Here is a 21,929-nt window from a genome sequence, read left to right as displayed (position 1 = left end):
TCACTTTATCAACTCCTTGATGAGAGTTTGTGAGAATTTCCCATGCTTGCTTGGAGGTGGTTGCATTCGCCACCTTCTCGAACATAGCCTCATCCAAACATTGATAAATAAGGGTGAGAGCTTGTTGATCCTTCTTTCGAAGTTTCTGCAAAGCATCTCTTTGATTGGGACTCAAAGGAGTTTCGTCACTAGGCTCACCGTAGCCTTTTTCTACAATCTCCCAAGTATCTTGCGATCCAAGCAATGCCTTTATACGAATGCACCAATTTATCAAAATTGTCTTTGGAAAGGTGAGGGAATTGAAATGGAAAGGTTGAATTGGCCATTTCTCTAGGATCAATAAAGTGAGCTCTGATACCAGTTTGTTGGAAATTGAAAAACCACACATACACTAAGAGAGAGAATGAAAAGGAAGAGAGACAATAAATTGATAGAGGACTTTGTATACTTTTATTCAACTTGATTCAAAATAACTTGCTTACATGGGTATTTATAGGATACAAATGACCCTTCTAACTTCTTCACATTAACTCCATTCATTTACATCTCAAATAACTCCCATGTAACTCCTATAACTCTTGAACACTCAAAAGACACAACCTCTTCAAGTCACTTAATTAGTAACTTACAAGAATAAGAAAAGACTCAAAAACACAACCTCTTCAAGTCACTTAATTAGTAACTTACAAGAATAAGAAAAGACTCAAATAAATGTTACTAAAAATTAAGTTTATTATTCAACAGTTATTGCTTATAGTTGGTTTAATGCCCACGTATGCAATTTCTCATTATGAACCCAGAGTTCAAGGAAGGGCTGATTCTACATGCTTTATTATGTTCACCTTGGAAGGGAGCTTGGAATTTTATAAATAGAATCATGATTATGCTATGTACTCTTTGAAATATATTAACAACATTGAAATAATGCTAGTACCTTGGTTTAAATTTTGTAACCATCTGCGTACTTATTTGTTTGATTGTCATCCTAGCTGTCTGTTATATTCTTGTAATTTCCTATGTACCAAACCTTTTATGCTAAGGTTGCTATTTTCTATTGATTAATTCAGTTGATATTCAAGGCATGATCAAGTTTATTCAAGAGATATTTTAATTAGCTAGTAGCCTAGTTGTATTTGGAACTTATTTTGTAGTGTAAATGTAAAGCCTAAACAGCTGCTTATCAAAAAATTTGAAGCCTAAACATTCATCTTTTCATTCCGTTGTCATATGGTTTTTAATCATTATTATTTTTTTTTTATTATTATTTTTGTCTTAGCAAGCCAGGGTTATAGAAAATTCAATTGATTTCAAGGTTGGGGTCTATTGTGGGAGCTCTAAGCGCTTGAAAAACCATGAAGATTGGGAAAAAGAGATTGAACAATATGAGGTAGTTATACTTGTGAACTGATCTAAAAGTTAATAGTTACATGCATTCTGTATATGTTTATGTTCACCTTTCTGATAAATGTTAAGTTATTATTGGACGTATCTGATAATACAGGTATCATTATTCTTTCATAGATCAAGCTGCCATTAACTGATAAAATGTGTTCACCTTGCTAAGATTTTCTTAAAATCTGCATTAGTTTCACCCTATCCTTTAATAAGAAAAGCTTCCATTAACTGTTTGTTTTTTTCTTTCAGCCTCTTGAAAAACCAAATTATATCTCTTTCTGCCAATAGAAGTTACTGCTCTAATTCTTGAAATGTTTCTGTTTGTGCTATTTGTTTTGTGCAGATTCTTGTTATGACGCCTCAAATACTTCTTCACAACTTATATCACTGCTTTATCAAGATGGAGTTCATTGCGCTCCTGATATTTGACGAGTGTCATCATGCTCAAGTACAAAGCAACCATCCTTATGCAGAAATCATGAAAGTAAAGGGGCTGTTTTTCACACTTGCAACTAACATGCCTCACTTTTTCCGAATGCTTCTTTCCTGTCATTAATTTTACATGTATTATCTTCATCATTTTGTAGCTCTTCTACAAAACTGATGTTGGAAAATTTCCCCGTATATTTGGCATGACTGCATCTCCAGTTGTAGGAAGAGGTAATGTAATCTTATGTTTTTGTTTAAAATTCTGAGCTCTAACCTTGACGAGTTGTCTGAATGTACCGGCTATTTCATAATTTCAATTTACAATTTATGTGGTATGTGTCACTGATACATGGGATTTGACTTGTAGAAGTTTAAATAAAATGAGCTGCGGAAGAGTGTCAGTGATGGATAGTTTCTAGCATGCTTACATCCTATTGGGTTGGTGTGTTATTAGATATATGCAACAATAACTTAGGTGCTACTCTCCTCTTGGATGATAATGCACAAGATATTTAAGATTTCTTGAATTTGTAATTTTGAAATTCTCTCAAATAAAATTTACTAGTATTCATATGCTTTTTATTAGTAATTTGGATTTATGTCTCTATGTCTGCTAATATGATGTCACAGAAGTAATTTTGAGAAATAATAGCACTGACCTAATTAGGTGACTCTCCATAGTCTTATAGTTTATCAAGTTATATATATATATATATATATATATATATATATATATATATATATATATAAGTTTATCAAGTTCTTAAACGTTTATAGTATTTTTTGATAAGCTTATTTAGCAAAAGTTTATTGAAAAAAGCGTAAGGCGCCCCTAAGTACACTGAGTATAATAGGAGAGCCAAAGCTGACCCGCGAAAACCCAACAAAAACCCTAAAAGCTAAAACTTAGAATCCAAAATAACAGCCAAAAAGCAACCCACAAAAGAACCCAGCAATGTGCCCACCCACAAACCCCCAAGGCATACAACTCTACAATATGTGGGCCTTGCCTTTCCTACACCTAGAATGGTAAAAATAAATGAACCAAGTAAACATCATTTTAGGTCGAAAGTGTGAATTAGACTACTAGTAAAGTCTAGAGCGGATTTTTCAACAAACCTGAGAATGATTATGCTTTTATTGGGATTTGAAGGGGGTAGGGCTGTGGGAGTTGAGAGCGGGGTGGGGGTAGTGGGAGTACTCCCCTAGCTGTGTAGGTCATTGTTACCCTAAGTCCAAAAGGAGAAAATAGAAAAAAGAAAAAGTTGGCCTAGTAAAGTTTGTTAAGAATTTCTAATGAGAGATTTAACTTGGCATGTGCAATGAGCAGGTACTTTATAATCTCAATTCCTTTGTGATATGGCCTATATTACGAATCCTTGCCTTGCTGACTAATGATAATTCTTGACACACTGTTCTCTTTGTGTAGTTGATGTCTAGAATGTCAATAACTTATGTCTCGTTTCATAATACCTTAATTTTCACATATTTTTGTTACTCTTTTCAGGTGCTTCCGATCATGCAAATTTACCAAAAGTCATTAATAGTCTTGAAAAATTACTTGATGCAAAGGTGGGATGCTGAGACTATTAATTTGAGCTACGATATTTTGTGGATTTTTGTTCTTCTTTTAGCCTTTATGGGGGACTCTCTTTGTATACATCTTGTGTACTAGAGTCGCGCCCCTCAACTTTTTTCAATGAAATGAATTATTTCTCAAAAAAAAAAAAAAAATTGAAGTTGGTTGATGCAATTCTTCGCTTTCTTTCTACATTAATCATGGCTTAGATAACATTCTCTATAAACCATCTAGAGAGAATGTTATCTTTACTTATCAAAAAAGATAACATTGTTAACTAGATTACTTAAGGTTACTTATAAATTTCACAAGATGAGCTTGGGCACCTAGAATGGTCTATGTACCTTACAAAGAGCTGTTGCACCTATGAATTTGTCCTCATTCTGTTAATATAAAAAACCATTGTTATGGTCCTAGCCATGGTGGGATGTCCTGATCTTGACTAAGAGCTCTTTTTGTATCCCTTACATAAGCCTCATTGATTCTATGTTTTTAGGTGTTGTATTCTAGTTTATTTACACTGATGCTCTTCATGGCCTATGGGTGCTGTTTACTTGGGCCAAACTACTTGGTCTGACCAAGGCTTTACAAAATGCAAACTATGATAAACTTATGGAGAGCTCACAAGGTTGTTCTTAGTTGTGTTTATGTTTGACCCTAAATACTGCTTGACATGCACTCAAATTTGACTCCAAAAATTTTATGTGTGTATTGATCCAGGGAAAAACGGTAGTCACATCTGCACTATCATCCTAAAAAGACTAGTCAATTTGGAATTTTCTTAGAATCCCTGATAAAATCTAGTTTCACCTAGTAACCAAGCAATATGAGACTTAGCACTTATGACCATCTTTTTATAAACCACCTACTCTATGTGTGCTACTCCTTATCTTCTGAATGTAAGACATGGGTGCTACAAACTCTCTCCGTTAAACCCTTGACATCCTCGTCAGGGCGACATCATGTAGTGCTCCAGTATCTACATGGCGTTACTAGATAACTCTGATACCATTTGTAGCGACCCAGGAAAAAACGCTATCCACATCTGCGCTATCACTCCAAAAGAACTAATCATTTTTGAGTTTTCCTAGAATCCCTCATAAAGCCTAGTTTCACTTAATAATTAATTTATGTGAGACTTAATACTCATGACCATCGTTTTATAAACCACACTTTATTTGGGCTATTTCTTATCTTCTCAATGTGGGACAAAGATTTTACACGTATGCACCAAACTTTAAACTAAATTTAGCATTTGGATTTGATGCTGCAAAATCTGTCTGATCAAAGTATTCACTTCATTTTTTCCCTAATCTTTTAGGTTTATTCTGTTGGAAAAAAGGAAGAATTGGATAATTTTGTGGCATCTCCTGCAGTTAGAGTATATTATTATGACCCCACTATAAATGGCACATCTAGCTCCTATGTGACATACTGTAGTAAACTTGAAGAGCTGAAACGCCAGGTATTTTGTTGTGACATATATTTTAGTCATAACTTGTTTTCCTTCAACTAAGTTTCACTTGTTGCTATCTCCCCCTGATAAGAGCAGTGCATATCAACACTAAATAAGAAGACGGATGATCATCAAAGTCTACGGAACTTAAAGAAACTACTAAGGAGAATGCATGATAACATACTATTCTGTTTGGAAAACCTTGGCCTTTGGGGAGCATTAAAAGTAAGCTCTTGTAGCATTCAACCATTATTCTTGGTTCTTCAAATTATTTATTTATTTTTTTTTTTTGTATGTGTGTGTGTGTGTGTTAGTAAAACTTGAAGGGTTCCTTTCTGCTTATTTCATATCATTTTTATGCAATTATATCTAGAAGAAACCCATGCAAATATCTCGAACTTTTCTGAAAAACAAAAATCTGCATCTTAGCAGAGTTCAAGAATGTAGAAAGAGGATGAATAGGTGTGTAGGAGAGATCATAGAGAGTGATGAGATGGTCGGAAGGTTTTTTTGAGATTACTGTTATATATAGAAAAAGGTTGGGAGGGGGAGGGGGTCATGTTGGAGTGGTTCTGGTTTCCTTTTAATTTTGATTTGAAAATTTGAAAATGATATATTCTCTAGACCGATATAGACATTTGTGAATGACTAATAATGCATAATAGAGATTGAGAATGGTAAATTGTGGTGAACCTGTCCTTTCCCCATCAAATGTAAGTGCAAATTTTTCGCTCTCTAATGTTTTGAGCTAGAGTGTTTCAACATGCTGTCGATTATGGAGTGATCCGTTTCTCAGGTGGTTCTTTTCTCTGGGCTGCCACATAACAATGTAATTATAATAAGAATCTGTGATTTAGTTTTAGAGAAACTATTGCAGTGGAATTTTATTAGATTTGGATGTTATGAAAATAAAACTAATTTGAAAGTTCTAGCTTAAAATGCTATAATGAAATACTATGAAGTTTATTAGATGACGCTGGTGAAACATGTTGCTTATTATGAGATATTAATGTGGATGGGTGTGGTAAGTCCTCGGGATGAAGCTGTGGAGTAATGTTGGAGCATATTATTGACTTTGCATGCTTTTTTGGTAAGTTAAATTATATTTGTTTTCATACCCTTGAAATACTTTATTTGTGTGTTTTCGTGGATATCAAGGCAATTACACTTTGTACTGTATCTTTTTGGACTGCTGCATATTAAGGTACTTTTAGGAAAGGTCTTTATTGGCTGTCTTGACCCACATTTTTTTTTTCCAGACGGGGTTTGGGGGAAGGGGTGAACCGGGATTGTGATGAAGCAGTGCATTCCCTGGCTAATTTGGGTTGTAATTGAAGATGAGAGTTGCCTTTACTCATGTAGTTTTGCACCATTCATCTTGTCCATTCCACACGAGACCATTGATCAGATAGACTAACATGATATATGTATTAGGTGTTCCCTTCCATATAGGCATTTTTTTTCTTATATTGTATATTTTAGTGCTTTATTAATATACCCATATGGGTCTATAGAAACCCTTCCATTGTTTTGCTAGGGTGAGTTAACTTCTTAAAGTTGGTGTGGAAGCAGAAGTAGGGATAATTCTTAATGTTCTAGTCTCATCTGTATTGTTTGTGTTATCTCAATGCCAGTTGCTGTCATTTTGTGTTCTTCAATTTGAGGTTGTTGGAATGCTATAATTTACCTTTTCTATCTTTTTTTGTTTCCCCATTTTCCAGGCTAGTCAAATTCTTTTAAGTGGTGACCACTCTGAGCGAAATGTATTAATAGAGGTGGAAGGAAATTTCAGTGGTGACTCTGTATGTGATAGATATCTAGCTCTGGCTGCTGAAGTCTTTGCTTCTGATTGTAAGACAGGTATTATAATGTGCTTAGATTTTTTTTGGTTGCAGCCTGTAATGTCATCTCATCCTGGCATTGTCTCTATTCAAACAACATAACTTACTGTATCAGTCATGTTGTGTGATTTAATTCTGTTATAAACAGTGTCTGTTAATGGGAATTTAATTGTTCGATCTATAATCTTTTACTGGCCCATTAAATATTCGAAATAAAAATGGGGTTTAAATCAAACACCATTCCTTCCATAGTTAATGATGGTTTATTTTTTCTCTGTAGATGGGATTGCATTCAATTTGTCCTGTGTGGAGATCTTAAAGGAGCCATATTTTTCAAGAAAGCTTTTACGCCTTATTGGAATTCTTTCATCCTTCAGGTTGGTATTGAAGTGTTCATTACTGCCTTTTATGACAAATGTCCCTTGATTATCAGATTAAAATATGTGATGGAAGAAAAAAAATTGAAGAGAATTGTAAATAAAGAAGGGCTGTTTTCTTACTACAACAGCCCTCAATTTATTCCACATATATTGGAAAACTTTACAATCATTTGGTAGAATTATCGGGGGTCCGGTTTTCAATCTGATAATCAAGGGACATTTGTCATAAAAGGCAGTAATGAACACTTCAATACCAACCTGAAGGATGAAAGAATTCCAATAAGGCGTAAAAGCTTTCTTGAAAAATATGGCTCCTTTAAGATCTCCACAAAGGACAAATTGAATGCAATCCCATCTACAGAGAAAAAATAAACCATCATTAACTATGGAAGGAATGGTGTTTGATTTAAAATATGGCTTTCTTGACAAATATGGCTCCTTGAAAAAATTGAAGAAAATTGAAAAAATATGTGATTAAAATACGCGGACGTGGCGAAAGTTGGGGTCCGGTTTTCATTTGGCTTTGGGCCGGGCTGTGGGGAGAGTTCTGAGCCGTTTTACCGGGTCAGGGAATTTTCGAAAACATGTGGGTTTTCGAGTGACCCGTATCAAGCGGAAACCTATTGTTTCCTGCTCGCCGACAACTTCGCCGGAGACGTCAACAGAGAAGTCCTCTGGGTTGGATCTGTATCGGAATCTTCCTGGGGGTGTGGAGGTGTCAACGGTGGGAGAGAAAGTGGGCGTGAGTCTTGCGTCTTCGGCTGATCCTAGGCCGGAGTCCTTATCGGCGACTGTTACAGGGACAGATTCTAGATCGGTGACTATTTTCGGGGGTGAGACGAGCAGATCCCAGGTGCATTCGGAGGTTTCTAGTTCGAGGGTGTTTCCAGCCACTATTTGGTTCGGTTTCCCTCCTGCTCCGGCGCCGGAGTGGGGTTTTCCGGTGGGTTCTACTTCTAATTCATTCAAGTCTAGGCCATTGGGGAAGATTCAGTTTCCTAATCACTCTTTTGCCGCTCCGTCTCTCGCTGGTGCAACTCTTTTAGGAGAGAAGCTGCGTTCTCCCCTCCCCGTGATGGCCTCTAAGCCATTCCGGTGCTACTACAGAAGGGCGAAAATATTGAGGGAAAGGCATTCTTTAAAGTGGGATGAGGGGCTTCTTTCTGACTCTTTGCAAGCTATGAAGATGTCAGTCGGTTTCGTTGATAAGAGGGCCTCAGGTCTAGTGCCGACTGCGGAGAAGGCGGTTATAAATCCTGCTATAAAGAAGGCAACGACGTCAGTGAGTCAGGGCCTTTTTAGGAAGGGGTTTCTTAATCTTCCCCCGATTTCAGTCTCAACGGTGGTGCCTCAGGAGGTTAACTATGATGGGGTGGTAGTTCCTTATACTCCTGCGAGTGGTTGCTCCCAAACTCGGAATTGGCCAGTTGGCGTAGATCATAATGGGGAGATTGGAGTATGGGGGGAGGATGAAGATGATTATTCGGAAGTTTTGCCTTTAGATTGGGCGTTGGATGGGGATTTTGGGGAGGGGGCTTTGGCTGTTCGGGACGCCTTGGAAGAGGAGTTCCAGGTTTTTGCGCGCCAGAAGTCTAAAGGAAAAAGGGAACTTCTTAATTTGCAGAGTTCCATCAACTACGGTGACGCGAAATATCCCTCTAGGCGTAGGAATGCCGGTCGGAGGATTTGTCAGGGTTCGAACATGGGGTCGGACTTGGTTTCGGTGCCGGATCCCGTTCTTGTCACCGAATCTTCTCATTTTCCTCTCCCGGTTTCTTCTTTGGCTTCCTCAGAGGCTGGTCGGAAATATTCTGTTCTTGAGGACTTAGGGAGTGGGTCAGAGAATTCTGCCGTGGGTCCACTTGTTTCCATTGAGATGGGCTCGCCGGTAGGGAGGATTCTTCCTCCCTCCTCCCTGGATGATCCCACCTCCAAGCCGTTAATTCAGGACAAATGTCAAGGAAGGAAGACAAAGCCGGTGATGGGTCAAGGAAAACAACTCCAGCCTTTAACTACTATGGAGTTGTCTATGGCATGCTCTATGTATTTCGGGGATAAGGGGGATAGATCTTTGGCTTTCCTCTCTGCCCTTGATGAGGAACATAGGCGATGGGATTTGATTGAAGATTGTGAGATTTAGGGGCTTAGGGGATTAGGGGATTAGGGTTGGGTGGTTTTTGTGGTTTGTTCCTTGTCGGGTCGGTTGTGAGGCTGTTGCTTTTTGTATACTCCGTGTGTACTAGGGGCGCCTTACGCTGTTTTTAATAAAATTACAATTACTTATCAAAAAAAAAAATATTCTTAGAATGACAGGTGCTAGGGCCAGCTGGTAGGGGCAGCAGTTCCTTCTAGAAGTGCGCAAATATTAGCTTCTAGCATTCTAACACTCCCCCCTCAATTTGGAGCATATTTTTCATATTAGCCTAGCTTGGAACAAATTGACTAACCGATTTGTACATAATGACTTTGTGAAAATATCAACAAGTTGGTTCTCAGACTTTACAAATGGTGTGGCTATGTCTCCACTCAATATCTTGTTTCGAACAAAATGACAATCTACTTTAATGTGCTTGGTCCTCTCGTGGAACACAGGGTTGAAGGCAATATATAGAGCAACTTGATTATCCCAAAACAATGGAATAGTAATAGGTGCCAGGAAGCCTATCTCCTAAAGAAAATGTCGTAATGAAGTCAGCTCACTAGCGTTATGAGCCATAGCTCTATACTCTGCTTCTGCACTTGATCGTGCAATTACATTATGTTTTTTACTCTTCCCTGTTACGAGATTTCCCCCCAAAATGGTACAATATCTCATAGTGGACCTTCTACTTGAAGGTGACCCTGCATAGTCTGCATTAGTGAAGCCCTCCACCCTGAGATGACAATTTTTTTCTAAACAATATGCCTTGTCCTGGTTCTCTATTAAGAAATCGAGCAAATACGAATAATAGTGTCCCAATGTGGGAGTCTCAGAGCCGCTAAGAATTGACTCACTACACTAGCTGCATATAAGATATCTAGCCTTGTGATGGTGAGATAATTGAGTTTCCCAACTAATCGATGATATCTGCTAGGATCTGGGAATAACTCTCCATGTCTCACAAGCTTATGATTCAGATCCATGAGTATCAACAGGTTGAGCACCTAACAATCCAATCTCCTCAAGGATGCCAAATGTATACTTCTTTTGAGATAAGTTGATGCCTATCTTTGACCTTGCAACCTCAATTCCCTAGAAGTACCAAAGTTTACCTAGATCTTTGGTGTGAAAGCGCTGCTGGAAAAAGCTGTTTCAGTCTGATGATTCTGCCAGAGTCACTTCCAGTAATCACAATGTCATCTACATAGACAACCAATATGATATACCCAACAACAATATGTAAGTGAAAGACCGAGTGATTTGTCTGGCACCGATGGAGACCAAAATCCATTACTACTTCAGAAAACTTTTCAAACCATGCTCTTGGTGATTGCTCGAGACTATAGAATGCTTTATTCAATTTGTAGACACTGCCCCAATACTCCCCCTGAGCAACAAACCGAGATGGTTGCTCCATAAACCTCCTCAAGTAGATCACCATGAAGAAAGGCTTTTCTTTTTCTTTTTCTTTTTTTTTTTTCTTTTTTTTTTTTTTTTTACATCCAATTGATAAATAAGCCAATCAGGATTAGCAGCAAGAGACACTAACACGTGAACATTAGAGATCTTTGCCACAGGAGAGAATGTCTCATCATAGTTAACACCATACACCTGAGTGTAGCCCTTAGCAACCAGTCGAGCCTTAAGGCGATCAACATATCCATAAAGGTGATATTTGATATTATATACCCATTTGCAACCAACATTGTGCTTTCCAGAGGGTAGAGGAACAAGCTCCCAAGTCTTATTTTGATGTATGGCTTGCATTTGTAATTCTATAGCCTTTCGCCAACCCGAGTTATAGAGTGCATCCTGAACAGTCTTCGGACTGGAAACGCTGGAAAGCATGGAGATAAAACAAGAAAAGGAAGCAGATAAAGATTGATAGGAAACAAAGTTACCAATGGGATGCTTGGTCACATAGGAGCGAGTACCTTTCCGGAGAGCAATGGGAAGAGAATCAAAGTCAGGTGAGGATGCAGGATCTGTAAGCTGGGAGGATGAGAGGGTGATGCAGGACAAAATGCTTTGAGAAGAAAGAGACTAGAAGAGAGGGAGAAGCTGAGAGAGAGGAGAAAAGAAGCCAGAGAAAGGGAAGAAGAAGCTCGGGAGAGGGGAGAAGAGAGACAAAAAATCAAAGGGGAAAAGATGACAAAACCATGTAAATATTATTATTCATCAAAAGCTGTCCATTACAATAGAAAAATCTGTTTAAATAGGCTAATAACTAAATCCTAACCCTAACCATAGTGATACTTGGGCTAACGGCCCACTAAAATAACGTAAAATCCAAATGAAAATAAATAAAGTCCAAATGAAACTAATACAACAATCTGAAAATAAATAATAAAAAAAACAGCAAGAATAAAAAGCCCAATGAAGCCCAATAATAATCCAGCTCATGTGATCTGTGGCTCGTATTTGGTGCTCCGCATCATTCTGCCGGGGTGGGAAGAACTCGACCCCATCGAGTTTGGTAAACTTGGTAGTATGCTAAAATCATAATCGCCTGCTGCAACACGCCAGTGGGGATCCATGTATGGTCTGAATCTGGTCAGCGCTTCCAATGGACTAGGAAATAGTGCACTCCTCCATCCCTGGCAAAAACAACTTGCTCATATAAAAAGACATCAATATTTTCTTGATGTGCTGGTGAGAGAGGTTGTTGTGTAGGGTCATGCCTAGGATAGGTGTTGGGAAAAGGGGGAGGTTCTTCCAAAGGATCAGAGCTAATGGTGTGGTTTGTGTTGGTTGACCTTGTTGTGCAATTGTGTTGGTTGCCATAGGAACTCTAGCAGACATTGACATCGACATCGGAATATGTCCAATGGTTTCCTAGGTCTAGGACATGACACTTCCAATGGAACAACGCTTGTAGACCTATTGACAAGATCACACGGTGGGTTGGGAATATCAGAAACTTTCCTGAAACTTTCCTATTCTAATGAATCCTCTTGAGAATCCACAAGACTATCTTTAGGCTGTTTAGACACACATGATAACTCCTTTTGAGAATCCACTGGACTCTCGTTAGGCTTTTCAGATACACATTTTACCATACCCATTGTGGGTATTTCAATACCACTTTTTCACTGACCTCACTCATTTTAACTCCGAAACCAATTACTATGGTCTTCAATTTGGTTGTTGAAGTCTTCCATTTGTTTTTGCATGCTTTTTAAAGGAGCTAGCAGACTTTGGCAAAAAGCTTCAATTTGGATGGGGTCTATGACAGGTGGGATGCCGACTAAAGGTTTTGCACAAATTATTTAAGGCAACTGATTTATCTAAGGCCATACACCAAGCACAGAAAAATATTTGTGTAATTTTAATGGCAAGCGTAATATACTAAGTAAAATAAATCAGCAAACTTCAGCCTTTTGGGTGAGTCTACTGCTACCTATCCCCAAGTGGTGGTAAACCCAAGTGCTGCCCCTGTTAAAGTATTGATTAAGTGATTTAACATGGTATCGGAGCTTAAGGAAGGTACCTCACCCTGCCATCAGTGTTAAATCATCACTTATCTTAAAAGCTTAAGCTTATAGGAAGAAGTAAATTTAATCACTTAATCAATACTTTAACAGCCCCCTATATTCCCTCCAGAGTAGTTCGTTATCTGAAGAGAGCTCCTGGTCTCGATATATTGTATAGGCGAAATGGGCACCTTTTCAGACGTCTACTGCACTCACCATTTTGGGCGAGTCTACTGCTGCCTATCCCCAATTTGGATTCATTGTATTGCACCTTGGGCTTTAGTTAAAAGCCATCCACCAAGGATGCACAAGTGGTGGTGAACCCAAGTGTTGCCCCCTACATTCCCTTCAGAGTAGTTGATCCTGTTAAAGTATTGATTAAGTGATTAAATTTACTTCTTCCTATAAGCTTAAGCTTTTGGGATAAGTGGTGATTTAACACGATATCAGAGTAGAAGTCTTGAGTTCGAATCCTGTCTCTTTCATTTACCTCCCATTTCAATTAAATATTTCACGTGTTGGGTCTCATCTATTAAAAGGGAGTTTGAGCCCGCACGTGAAGGGGGATGTTAAAGTATTGATTAAGTGATTAAATTTATTTCTTCCTATAAGTTTAAGCTTTTGGGATAAGTGGTGATTTAACAGACCCATTGACCACAAACAAGACTTCCTTTCTCTTTGTTTCTTTATTCTTCCTCAGCTACGTGATAAAGGAACAAAACAAAAGGCTTGCTTTTGTTCGTTCTATTATCTTTCTCGGTCTTAGAAAAAAACTCTCTTCCAAAAACTCTACACACAACAGACACAAAGCACAAGTGACGTGGTGCAAGCGAGAGAGAAGGTGGTAGTTGTGAGGTGTGGCTGGGACGGTGCCTTCTGAGTGGTGGACTGACGGAGAGAGGCCGTCAGGGGCGGGGTGTTGGTTTTGGGGTCTTCATGGCGCTATCTGGTGGTGGGCTGGAGGTTGAAACGACTAGTAGGTGGCAGCGCCTCTGGGTTGCTGGTTGCTCGATGGTGCAAGGCATTATGATGGGTAATGTGGTGGCACAGTGGTGGTTTTGGGGTCTTGGGTGGCAGCAACAACGATTTCTATTTGGGTTTCTCTTGATTTTTTTTTTTTTTTTTGGAATGGCTGTGGTGGCCGGTTGGGGTGGCTTATTTGCTGGTGGTGGCAGGTGAGTTTCTTTTGGGGTGTTTACGTGATAGAAGTTTGGCCTGACTAGGGATTGTGGATCATGATTGTTATAGGAAACAATCAAAACTTAGTCTTTGACCCCAAAGTTGATGCATGACAAAATACTTTGAGAAGAAAGCTTGAAGAAAGAGACAAAGAAGAGAGGGGGAAGCCAAGAGAGAGGAGAAAAGTGTTGAAACGTAGAGGAAGAAGAATTATTCTTATTACCTCATAATCTCATGCGATTACATTGTTTAAATAGAGAAACCCTACGAACTAATATGGAAAGAAAATAGGCAATATAATCAGAATAAATTCAGAGAATAAAACCCAATCGGGAAAAACCCAATATGGAAAGATCCGTTATTTTCAACACTCCCCCTCAAGTTGAGGCATAGATGTCTCGCATGCCCAGCTTGAATAAGGTTGAATGAAGAGTACCACTAGAAACACCCTTTGTCAACATCTCCGCCAATTGTTCTCCAGTCTTCACATTTGGTGTGCAGATGATACCTTCTCTGAGTTTTTCTTTAATGAAGTGTCTATCAATCTCAACATGTTTGGTTCGGTCATGTTGGACTGGATTATGAGCAATACTGATGGCTGCCTTATTGTCACAATACAGTCGCATTGAGTCCTTGAAGTCAAACCCAAGCTCTGTCAAGAGTATTTTCAACTATAATATTTCATACACTCCTTGAGCCATAGCTCTAAATTTTGCCTTTGCACTAGATCTAGCAACTACGGACTGTTTCTTGCTCTGCCATGTAACCAAATTACCTCCCACAAATGTGCAATAACCTGATGTAGACCTTCAATCTGTAATCGAGCCAGCCCAATCTGCATCTGTATAGGCTTCTATTTTCAAATGATTATGTTAAGAAAACAACAGTCCCTTACCCGGTGAGGATTTTAAGTAGCGAAGAATCCGATAAACAGCTTCCATGTGAGGCTCTCGCGGAGAATGCATGAATTGACTCACCACACTAACAACATATGCAATGTGTGGACGGGTATGGGATAGATAAATCAATCGCCCAACCAATCGCTGATATCTACCCTTATCCACCAAGGGGCTTTCACGACATTCTCCCAGTTTAACATTTACCTCTACTGGATTGTCAGTAACTTTACACCCAAGCATTCCTGTTTCTTTAAGAAGATCAAGTATGTATTTTCGTTGGGAGATAAATATACCATGCTTTGACCTTGCTACCTCAATGCCCAGAAAGTACTTCAGAGCCCCCAAGTCTTTTATTTCAAACTCATTTGCAAGGCGATGTTTTAAGTTCTGCATCTCCCCATCATCATTGCCTGTCAAGACAATATCATCAACATACACAATTAAAGCTGTTACCTTTCCTTGAGAGGAATGCTTGATGAAAAGTGTATGATCAACCTGACTCTGCTTGTAACCAAATCTCTGCATAGCCCGGGAAAACCGCTCAAACCATGCTCTTGGAGATTGTTTCAAGCCATACAAAGTCTTCTTTAGTTTGCACACTTTTCCTGCTAAGGATGAATCTTCCAATACAGGGGGAATTTCCATATAAACTTCTTCGAGGTCTCCATGAAGAAATGCATTCTTTACATCAAATTGATGTAGAGGCCAAGTTAAGTTTGCAGCTATAGATAATAGAACCCTAATTGAGTTCATCTTTGCTACAGGTGCAAATGTTTCCTCATAATCAATCTCATAGGTCTGGGTAAAGCCTTTTGCAACAAGTCTGGCTTTGTATCGTTCCACAGAACCATCGGCCTTATGCTTGATAGTGAACACCCACTTGCAGCCAACAACCTTTTTTCCATTAGGTAATTTGACCAAATCTCACGTCTTGTTCTTGTGAAGAGCTTTCATCTCTTCATGCATCGCTGTCCTCCATTTTGGATCATTAAGTGCCTCCTGTAGATTTCTAGGAACAGACACAGAAGACAATTTGGAAACAAAGGAACGATATGGTGAAGAGAGATGTTGATAAGAAACGAAATCAGACAATGGATGGTGTGTACATGACCTAACTCCTTTGCGTTGTGCAATGGGCAGACTTGTATCATTAACAACAGGTATTACAGAATTCATATCAACAGTAGATGGAGTAGTACCTGAAGAAGTAGTACCTGAGCCCGAATCAGATGTTTGGCATGTAGCATCAGGAATGGTCTTAGCTTTCTGGCGCCTGGAGTAAACTCTCAACTCTTCCACAGGTGGTGCACATGGCTGATCAGTAGGTTTAGTTGGAGACTCATTAGTAACCTCTGGCTCTGGTATAGGAGTAGGGACAGGTAACGGACTCAAAAAATCCTCCTCATCCTCTTCAATCTGACTCTCCCCCTGAAGAGGAGTAGGGGTGGATGAGAAGTAGGATTGTTGCTCAAAGAAAGTGACATCCATAGAGACAAAGTATTTTCTGGATGGAGGGTGATAACATTTGTATCCCTTTTGAGTGGGAGAGTAGCCAACAAAGACACATTTGAGGGATCGAAGGTCTAACTTACTCCTAGTAGGGCCATGAATATGGACAAAGCAAACACACCCAAAAACTTTTGGAGAAACACCTTTTGTAGTAGAGTGAGGTGGGGACAACACCTCGAGGGGTGTTGGAAAATCTAGAACCCGAGAAGGCATCCTATTGATGAGATATGTAGCAGTAAGTACGGCATCCCCCCAATAAGATTTGGGAACATGCGTGTCAAGCATAAGGGAACGAGTTACCTCTAACAGATGCCGATTTTTCCGTTCAGCGACACCATTTTGCTGTGGAGTATCAACACGTAGTTTGATGGATAATGCCGTGGTCGCGAAAAAAAGCCTCAAGATTACTAGACATATATTCGCCCCCATTGTCAGAGCGAACAATTTTAATCGTGGCATTGAATTGAGTCTGAACCATCTTATAAAATATCTGAAACACAGAGAATACATCACTTTTGTCCTTTAACAAGTAGACCCATGTGGTTCGGGAAAAATCATCAATAAAAGATACAAACCATCGATAACCAGATAAAGAAACCACTCGTGAAGGACCCCACACATCAGTATGAACAAGAACAAAAGGTGCATCACTTTTATTGATACTAGGAGAAAAAGACACACGATGGTGTTTTGAAAGTTCACAAGTTTCACATTGAAACTTAGAAACATTATTATGTAAAAATAACGTTGGAAACATGCGTTGCAAAATTAAAAAAGAAGGATGCCCTAAACGTTGATGCTAGAGCCAGATTCTACCTGCCAAGTCATCCGCCCGAACTGTATGATAAGCCTGTATGAGCCGACCATGTGTGTCGGGCTGAGAGTCCAGATAGTACAAGCCATCCTTCAAGCTACCACTGCCAATCATCCTCCCCGTGGCTAGGTCCTGAAAGAAGCAATAGTAAGAGTAAAAGATTACACGACAATTTAGCTCAATGGTAATACGAGCAATGGATAAAAGATTAGCAGCAAGGTTAGGGACATGAAGAACAGATGCCAAGGTCATAGAAAGGGTCACAGAAATAGATCCTTTACCTGATACTGACGACAGAGAACCGTCAGCTATTCTAACTTTGTCTTTGCCTGAACAAGGATTATATGACGAAAATAAAGGGGACATACCAGTCATATGATCAGAGGCACCAGAATCAATGACCCACGGATCATCAGGTGGAGTAGCAGATGTATTCAGAGCAATGGCCAAATTACCTGTAAGAGCGGAGGATGATGCTGCAGTAGCAGGTGTGTCCAATCGAGACATAAGTCGACGGAGTGCTTCTACCTCGTCCTTACTCAGGCCCCCTATATCTGTAGTAGAGGAAGACGTATCAAGTGTGGGAGTGGTCGTCTCAACTGTAGAAGTATGATGGGCTCGAGGTCTAAATCCTCCACCTGTGCGACCCCCACGACCTCGGGTAGGATGGCCTGAAGCCTCCAACAAGTCTCCCGAGTATGTTGTGACCTATTACAGTGATCACAGAATAATTTGTCTTTGTCATCTGAGGTCGCATCTGCTGTTCTGTCCCTATCTCGAAATCTGGAACTGTTGCTCGTAGTGCGTTGAGTGGCACCCACAAGAGCGGATTGGGACTGTGAACCGGAATGGAGCATAGTGCTACGACGACTCTCTTCATTTTGAATGTAAGAAAACACCTCTTGTAGTGATGGAAGTGGCTCCTTCCCAAAAATCTGAACCCGCACAGGATCATACTCTGAATTTAGTCCACCCAAGAACTCATAAATGCGTTCTTCTTCAATCATCTTCTTAATTTGAGCGGCATCAACAGCGCACATAGGCTGCAAATTCTGATAATGATCTAACTCCTGCCACAAACTGCGGAGTTTATGAAAATAAGTGGCTACTAGAGAATCACCTTGCGTGAGACCATGGATCCGGCGCTTCAAGTCATACTTCAGTGCAGCATTCCCCACTTTGGAATATGTTTGAGCAGCAGCATCCCAAACTTCTTTGGCCGTATGGAGAAATAAGTACCCCTGACTGATTTCTGGTTGCATTGAATGCAGTAACCATGACATAACTGTGGAATTTTCTGCTTCCCACTTATCATAAGCGGGATCATTGGGCTGTGGTTCTTGAATTCTGCCATTCAAGTATCCCATCTTCCCTCTGCTCTTAATAGATAAAAGAGCTGATTGTGACCAAGCAAGATAATTGAGCCCATCCAATTTGACAGTTGTGATTTGAAGAGTTGGATTTTCACCAAGGGAGGTCACCACCTGACTCACTGCCCCTTTCGTCTGATTTGTCTCCGACATTTTTGAATCAGACATCTTACCAACTATAGCGCTCCAACACAACCGGTGGACTCAAAAAGAAAATTACAAGGAAAGATGGAACTAGAAATTGAACCATAAAAATAGATGACTCATTCTGCAAATATTTTTTTTTTTTTTTTTTTTTTTTGTCACAAAAACTAAACTACAGGTCGTTTAGCAGTGGAACGACAAACCTGGATCCCTTTCTGAACGACATGTCGTTTTGTGATAAACGACGTGTCGTTTAGTCAAACCGAGACTCGTTTAGTCAAGCCGAGACAGAACCGTCTCGCCGTCGCCGGAGCTCCATGCGCCGCCGATCACGTCCGCCGGTAGGCCTCAAAACACTTCAAGATGAACCAGAACTCGCCGAACAGAACAAGGAAGGCCACCTTGTTTGCAATTGGTCCATCAAACACACCAAGTAGTATTCGGGATGGATCGGTGTTCACCAAAAAACGCCGCCATCTGTCGGAGGACCAGCCCAGAAACCGCCGTTAATACCTTCTGTGGGTTGTGCGACCTAGATTATGGTGAGCCACATCTAGTTGCACAATCCTAAAAAAAAGACACGGCAAAACAATGTTGCGGCAGAGAAAATTAGGAAACGAACGTGTAACCCAAGCACCCAGAGACGAACGAAACCCTAGGGTGGCTCTGATACCATGTTGAAACGTAGAGGAAGAAGAATTATTCTTATTACCTCATAATCTCATGCGATTACATTGTTTAAATAGAGAAACCCTACGAACTAATATGGAAAGAAAATAGGCAATATAATCAGAATAAATTCAGAGAATAAAACCCAATCAGGAAAAACCCAATATGGATACTTATAAAAAAAAAACCCAATATGGAAAGATCCGTTATTTTCAACAAAAAGAAGCCAGAGAAAGAGAAGAAGAAGCTCGGGAGAGGGGAGAAGATGACAAAACCATGTTAATAATATTATTCATCAAAAGCTATCGATTACAATAGAAAAATATGTTTAAATAGGCTAATAGCTAAACCCTAACCCTAACCCTATTGATACTTGAGCTAACGGGCCGGTAAAATAACCTAAAATCCAAATGAAAATAAATAAAGTCCAAATGAAACTAAAACAACACACCCATTTGAAAATAAATAATAATAATAAAAACTGTGCAACTAAATAAAACCCCAATAATGATCCAATTGATGTGATCTGTGACTTGTATTTGGTGCTTCGCAGGGGGGGGGGGGTACTAGAGCTAGCGGGTGTGGACGTCTGGAATATACCTAAAACAGAGTTGGTGCCTGAAGAGGCAAGTAAACAGTAGAAGAGGAAGGTAGGGAACTCAAAGTTGGAAAAGGGGTAGAAGATGAAGAAGACAACTCTAACTGATAGTCTTCAGGATAACTAGCTCCAAAGAAATATGACTGAGACATAATAAAAATAACATCAACACTAGTAAGGTAGCATTGCAAGACTGGAGAATAGCACCGATATCCCTTATAAGTCTGTGAATTACCAAGAAAGACACTTGGTGGAATGAGGTTCAAGTTTGTCAAAAGCTGGTCCAAGGTTGTGAACGTAATTGTTGTAGGGTTTGCATGGGAAGAAAATGGTGGAAGAGGAGGCTGTGTTGAACGTGGCCTCTCTCACCTCATAATGCCTATATATATATATTGTTAAATTACTACTTGTCCTAAAAACTTAAGCTTATAAGAAGAAGTAAATTTAATTATTTAATCAATATTTTAACACTCTCCCTCACGTATGGGCTCAAACTCCTTTTTAAAGGTGAGGCCCAACATATGGAATATTTAATTGAAATGAGAGGTAAATGAAGGAGACATGGTTCGAACTCGGGACCTCTGCTCTAATACCATGTTAAATTACCACTTGTCCTAAAAGCTTAAGCTTATAGGAAGCTGTAAATTTAATCATTTAATTAATATTTTAACATAAATATATATTGTAACATTCAATACAAAGACCAAAATACCCCGGTAACTTATTCCTCTCACCAACATATTCTTTTAACACTAAGAAGCTCTTCTAACACTCCCCCTCAAGCTGAAGCATATATATCATATAGGCCTAGCTTTGAACAAATAAACTCTGACCTCTTTTAACACAAGGATTTTGTAAACATTTTTTTTTTGATAAGTAAAAATTCATTAAAAAGCGCAAAGGGGCGCAACCCTAGTACACAGGAAGTATACAAAAAGAGCCCCTAATTAGAGGAAATGAACGAACAAGAAAGTAAAAAATCAGCAAACGACATACTACCCGGGCTATGCACCGACACCCAAAGATATAACATATGAAGCACATTTCTACAAAGAGCCCCCACCGGAACCTTCACATCCTCAAAAAGCCTAGAATTTCTCTCACGCCACAGGCCCCACAAAACACATAAAGGAACCTGCTTCCAAATTCGGTTAACAGTACCACGACCCAACAAAGTACCCCACCCACTCAATAAATCCAAGACACTACTAGGCATAACCCACTCCACCCCAAACAAGCTATAAAAAGAACTCCAAACAACCCGAGCCACGTCACAATGAAGGAGAAGATGATCAACGGATTCCCCATGCTTCTTACACATAACACACCACTCTACCACCACAATACCACGCCTACGTAAATTGTCATGAGTTAAAATCTTTCCTAAAGCCGCAGTCCAAACAAAGAACGCCACCCGCTTTGGAACTTTAACACGCCATATACCCTTCCACGGAAAAGAAGCCGCCTCGTGACAAACTAAAGCTCTATAGAAAGTCTTCACTTCAAAATTTCTCCTCTTAGAAAGAGTCCACACCACATCTAACTGATCTCCAAACGCCACAGATGGTGTAGATATATCTTCGTTGAGTATCTTATCTCGAATAAAATGACAATCAACCACAAGATGCTTTGTCCTTTCATGAAAAATTGGGTTAGACGCAATATGTGAAGCAACAACTTCGCATTGTGAAACCCTAGGAGCCTCCAAGAACTTACTAACAACACTAACTGCATAAGAGATGTCTAGCCTGGTAATAGCAAGATAATACGATCTTCAAGTAATTCCCCTTCATCCTCTAGTAATTTTTTATTAGGATCCATTGAAATGTCAACAGGACGAGCACCCGGAAGGCTTGTATCTTCTAACAAACTAAGATCATACTTTCTCTGAGATAATTTGATACCTATTTGAGATCTAGCAACTTCAATTCCCAGAAAATATCTTAGTTTTCCCAAATCTTTTGTATGAAACCTTTGCTGCAAAAGTAGTTTCAATCGAGCAATGCCTCTAATCACGGGCATAAAGCCCAATTCTCAAAAGTCCACGAACAGTA

At 39.4% G+C, this 21,929-nt stretch overlaps 1 protein-coding gene across 1 annotated transcript in view; it reads left to right on the top strand.

Annotated features, from left to right (window-relative positions):
• Positions 1–21,929, top strand: part of LOC133866506 (dicer-like protein 4) — a 42,922-nt gene that overhangs the window by 10,247 nt on the left and 10,746 nt on the right. The window contains exons 3-10 of the mRNA XM_062303057.1: positions 1,277–1,387; positions 1,739–1,879; positions 1,983–2,055; positions 3,332–3,396; positions 4,725–4,868; positions 4,956–5,084; positions 6,581–6,719; positions 6,981–7,077. Coding sequence (XP_062159041.1) covers positions 1,277–1,387; positions 1,739–1,879; positions 1,983–2,055; positions 3,332–3,396; positions 4,725–4,868; positions 4,956–5,084; positions 6,581–6,719; positions 6,981–7,077 — 899 coding nt within the window. The remainder of the gene's footprint in view (positions 1–1,276; positions 1,388–1,738; positions 1,880–1,982; positions 2,056–3,331; positions 3,397–4,724; positions 4,869–4,955; positions 5,085–6,580; positions 6,720–6,980; positions 7,078–21,929) is intronic.

Source organism: Alnus glutinosa, chromosome 4, assembly GCF_958979055.1.
Source record: "Alnus glutinosa chromosome 4, dhAlnGlut1.1, whole genome shotgun sequence".
NCBI lineage: Eukaryota > Viridiplantae > Streptophyta > Magnoliopsida > Fagales > Betulaceae > Alnus > Alnus glutinosa.
This window is presented reverse-complemented; position numbering and strand designations above follow the sequence as displayed.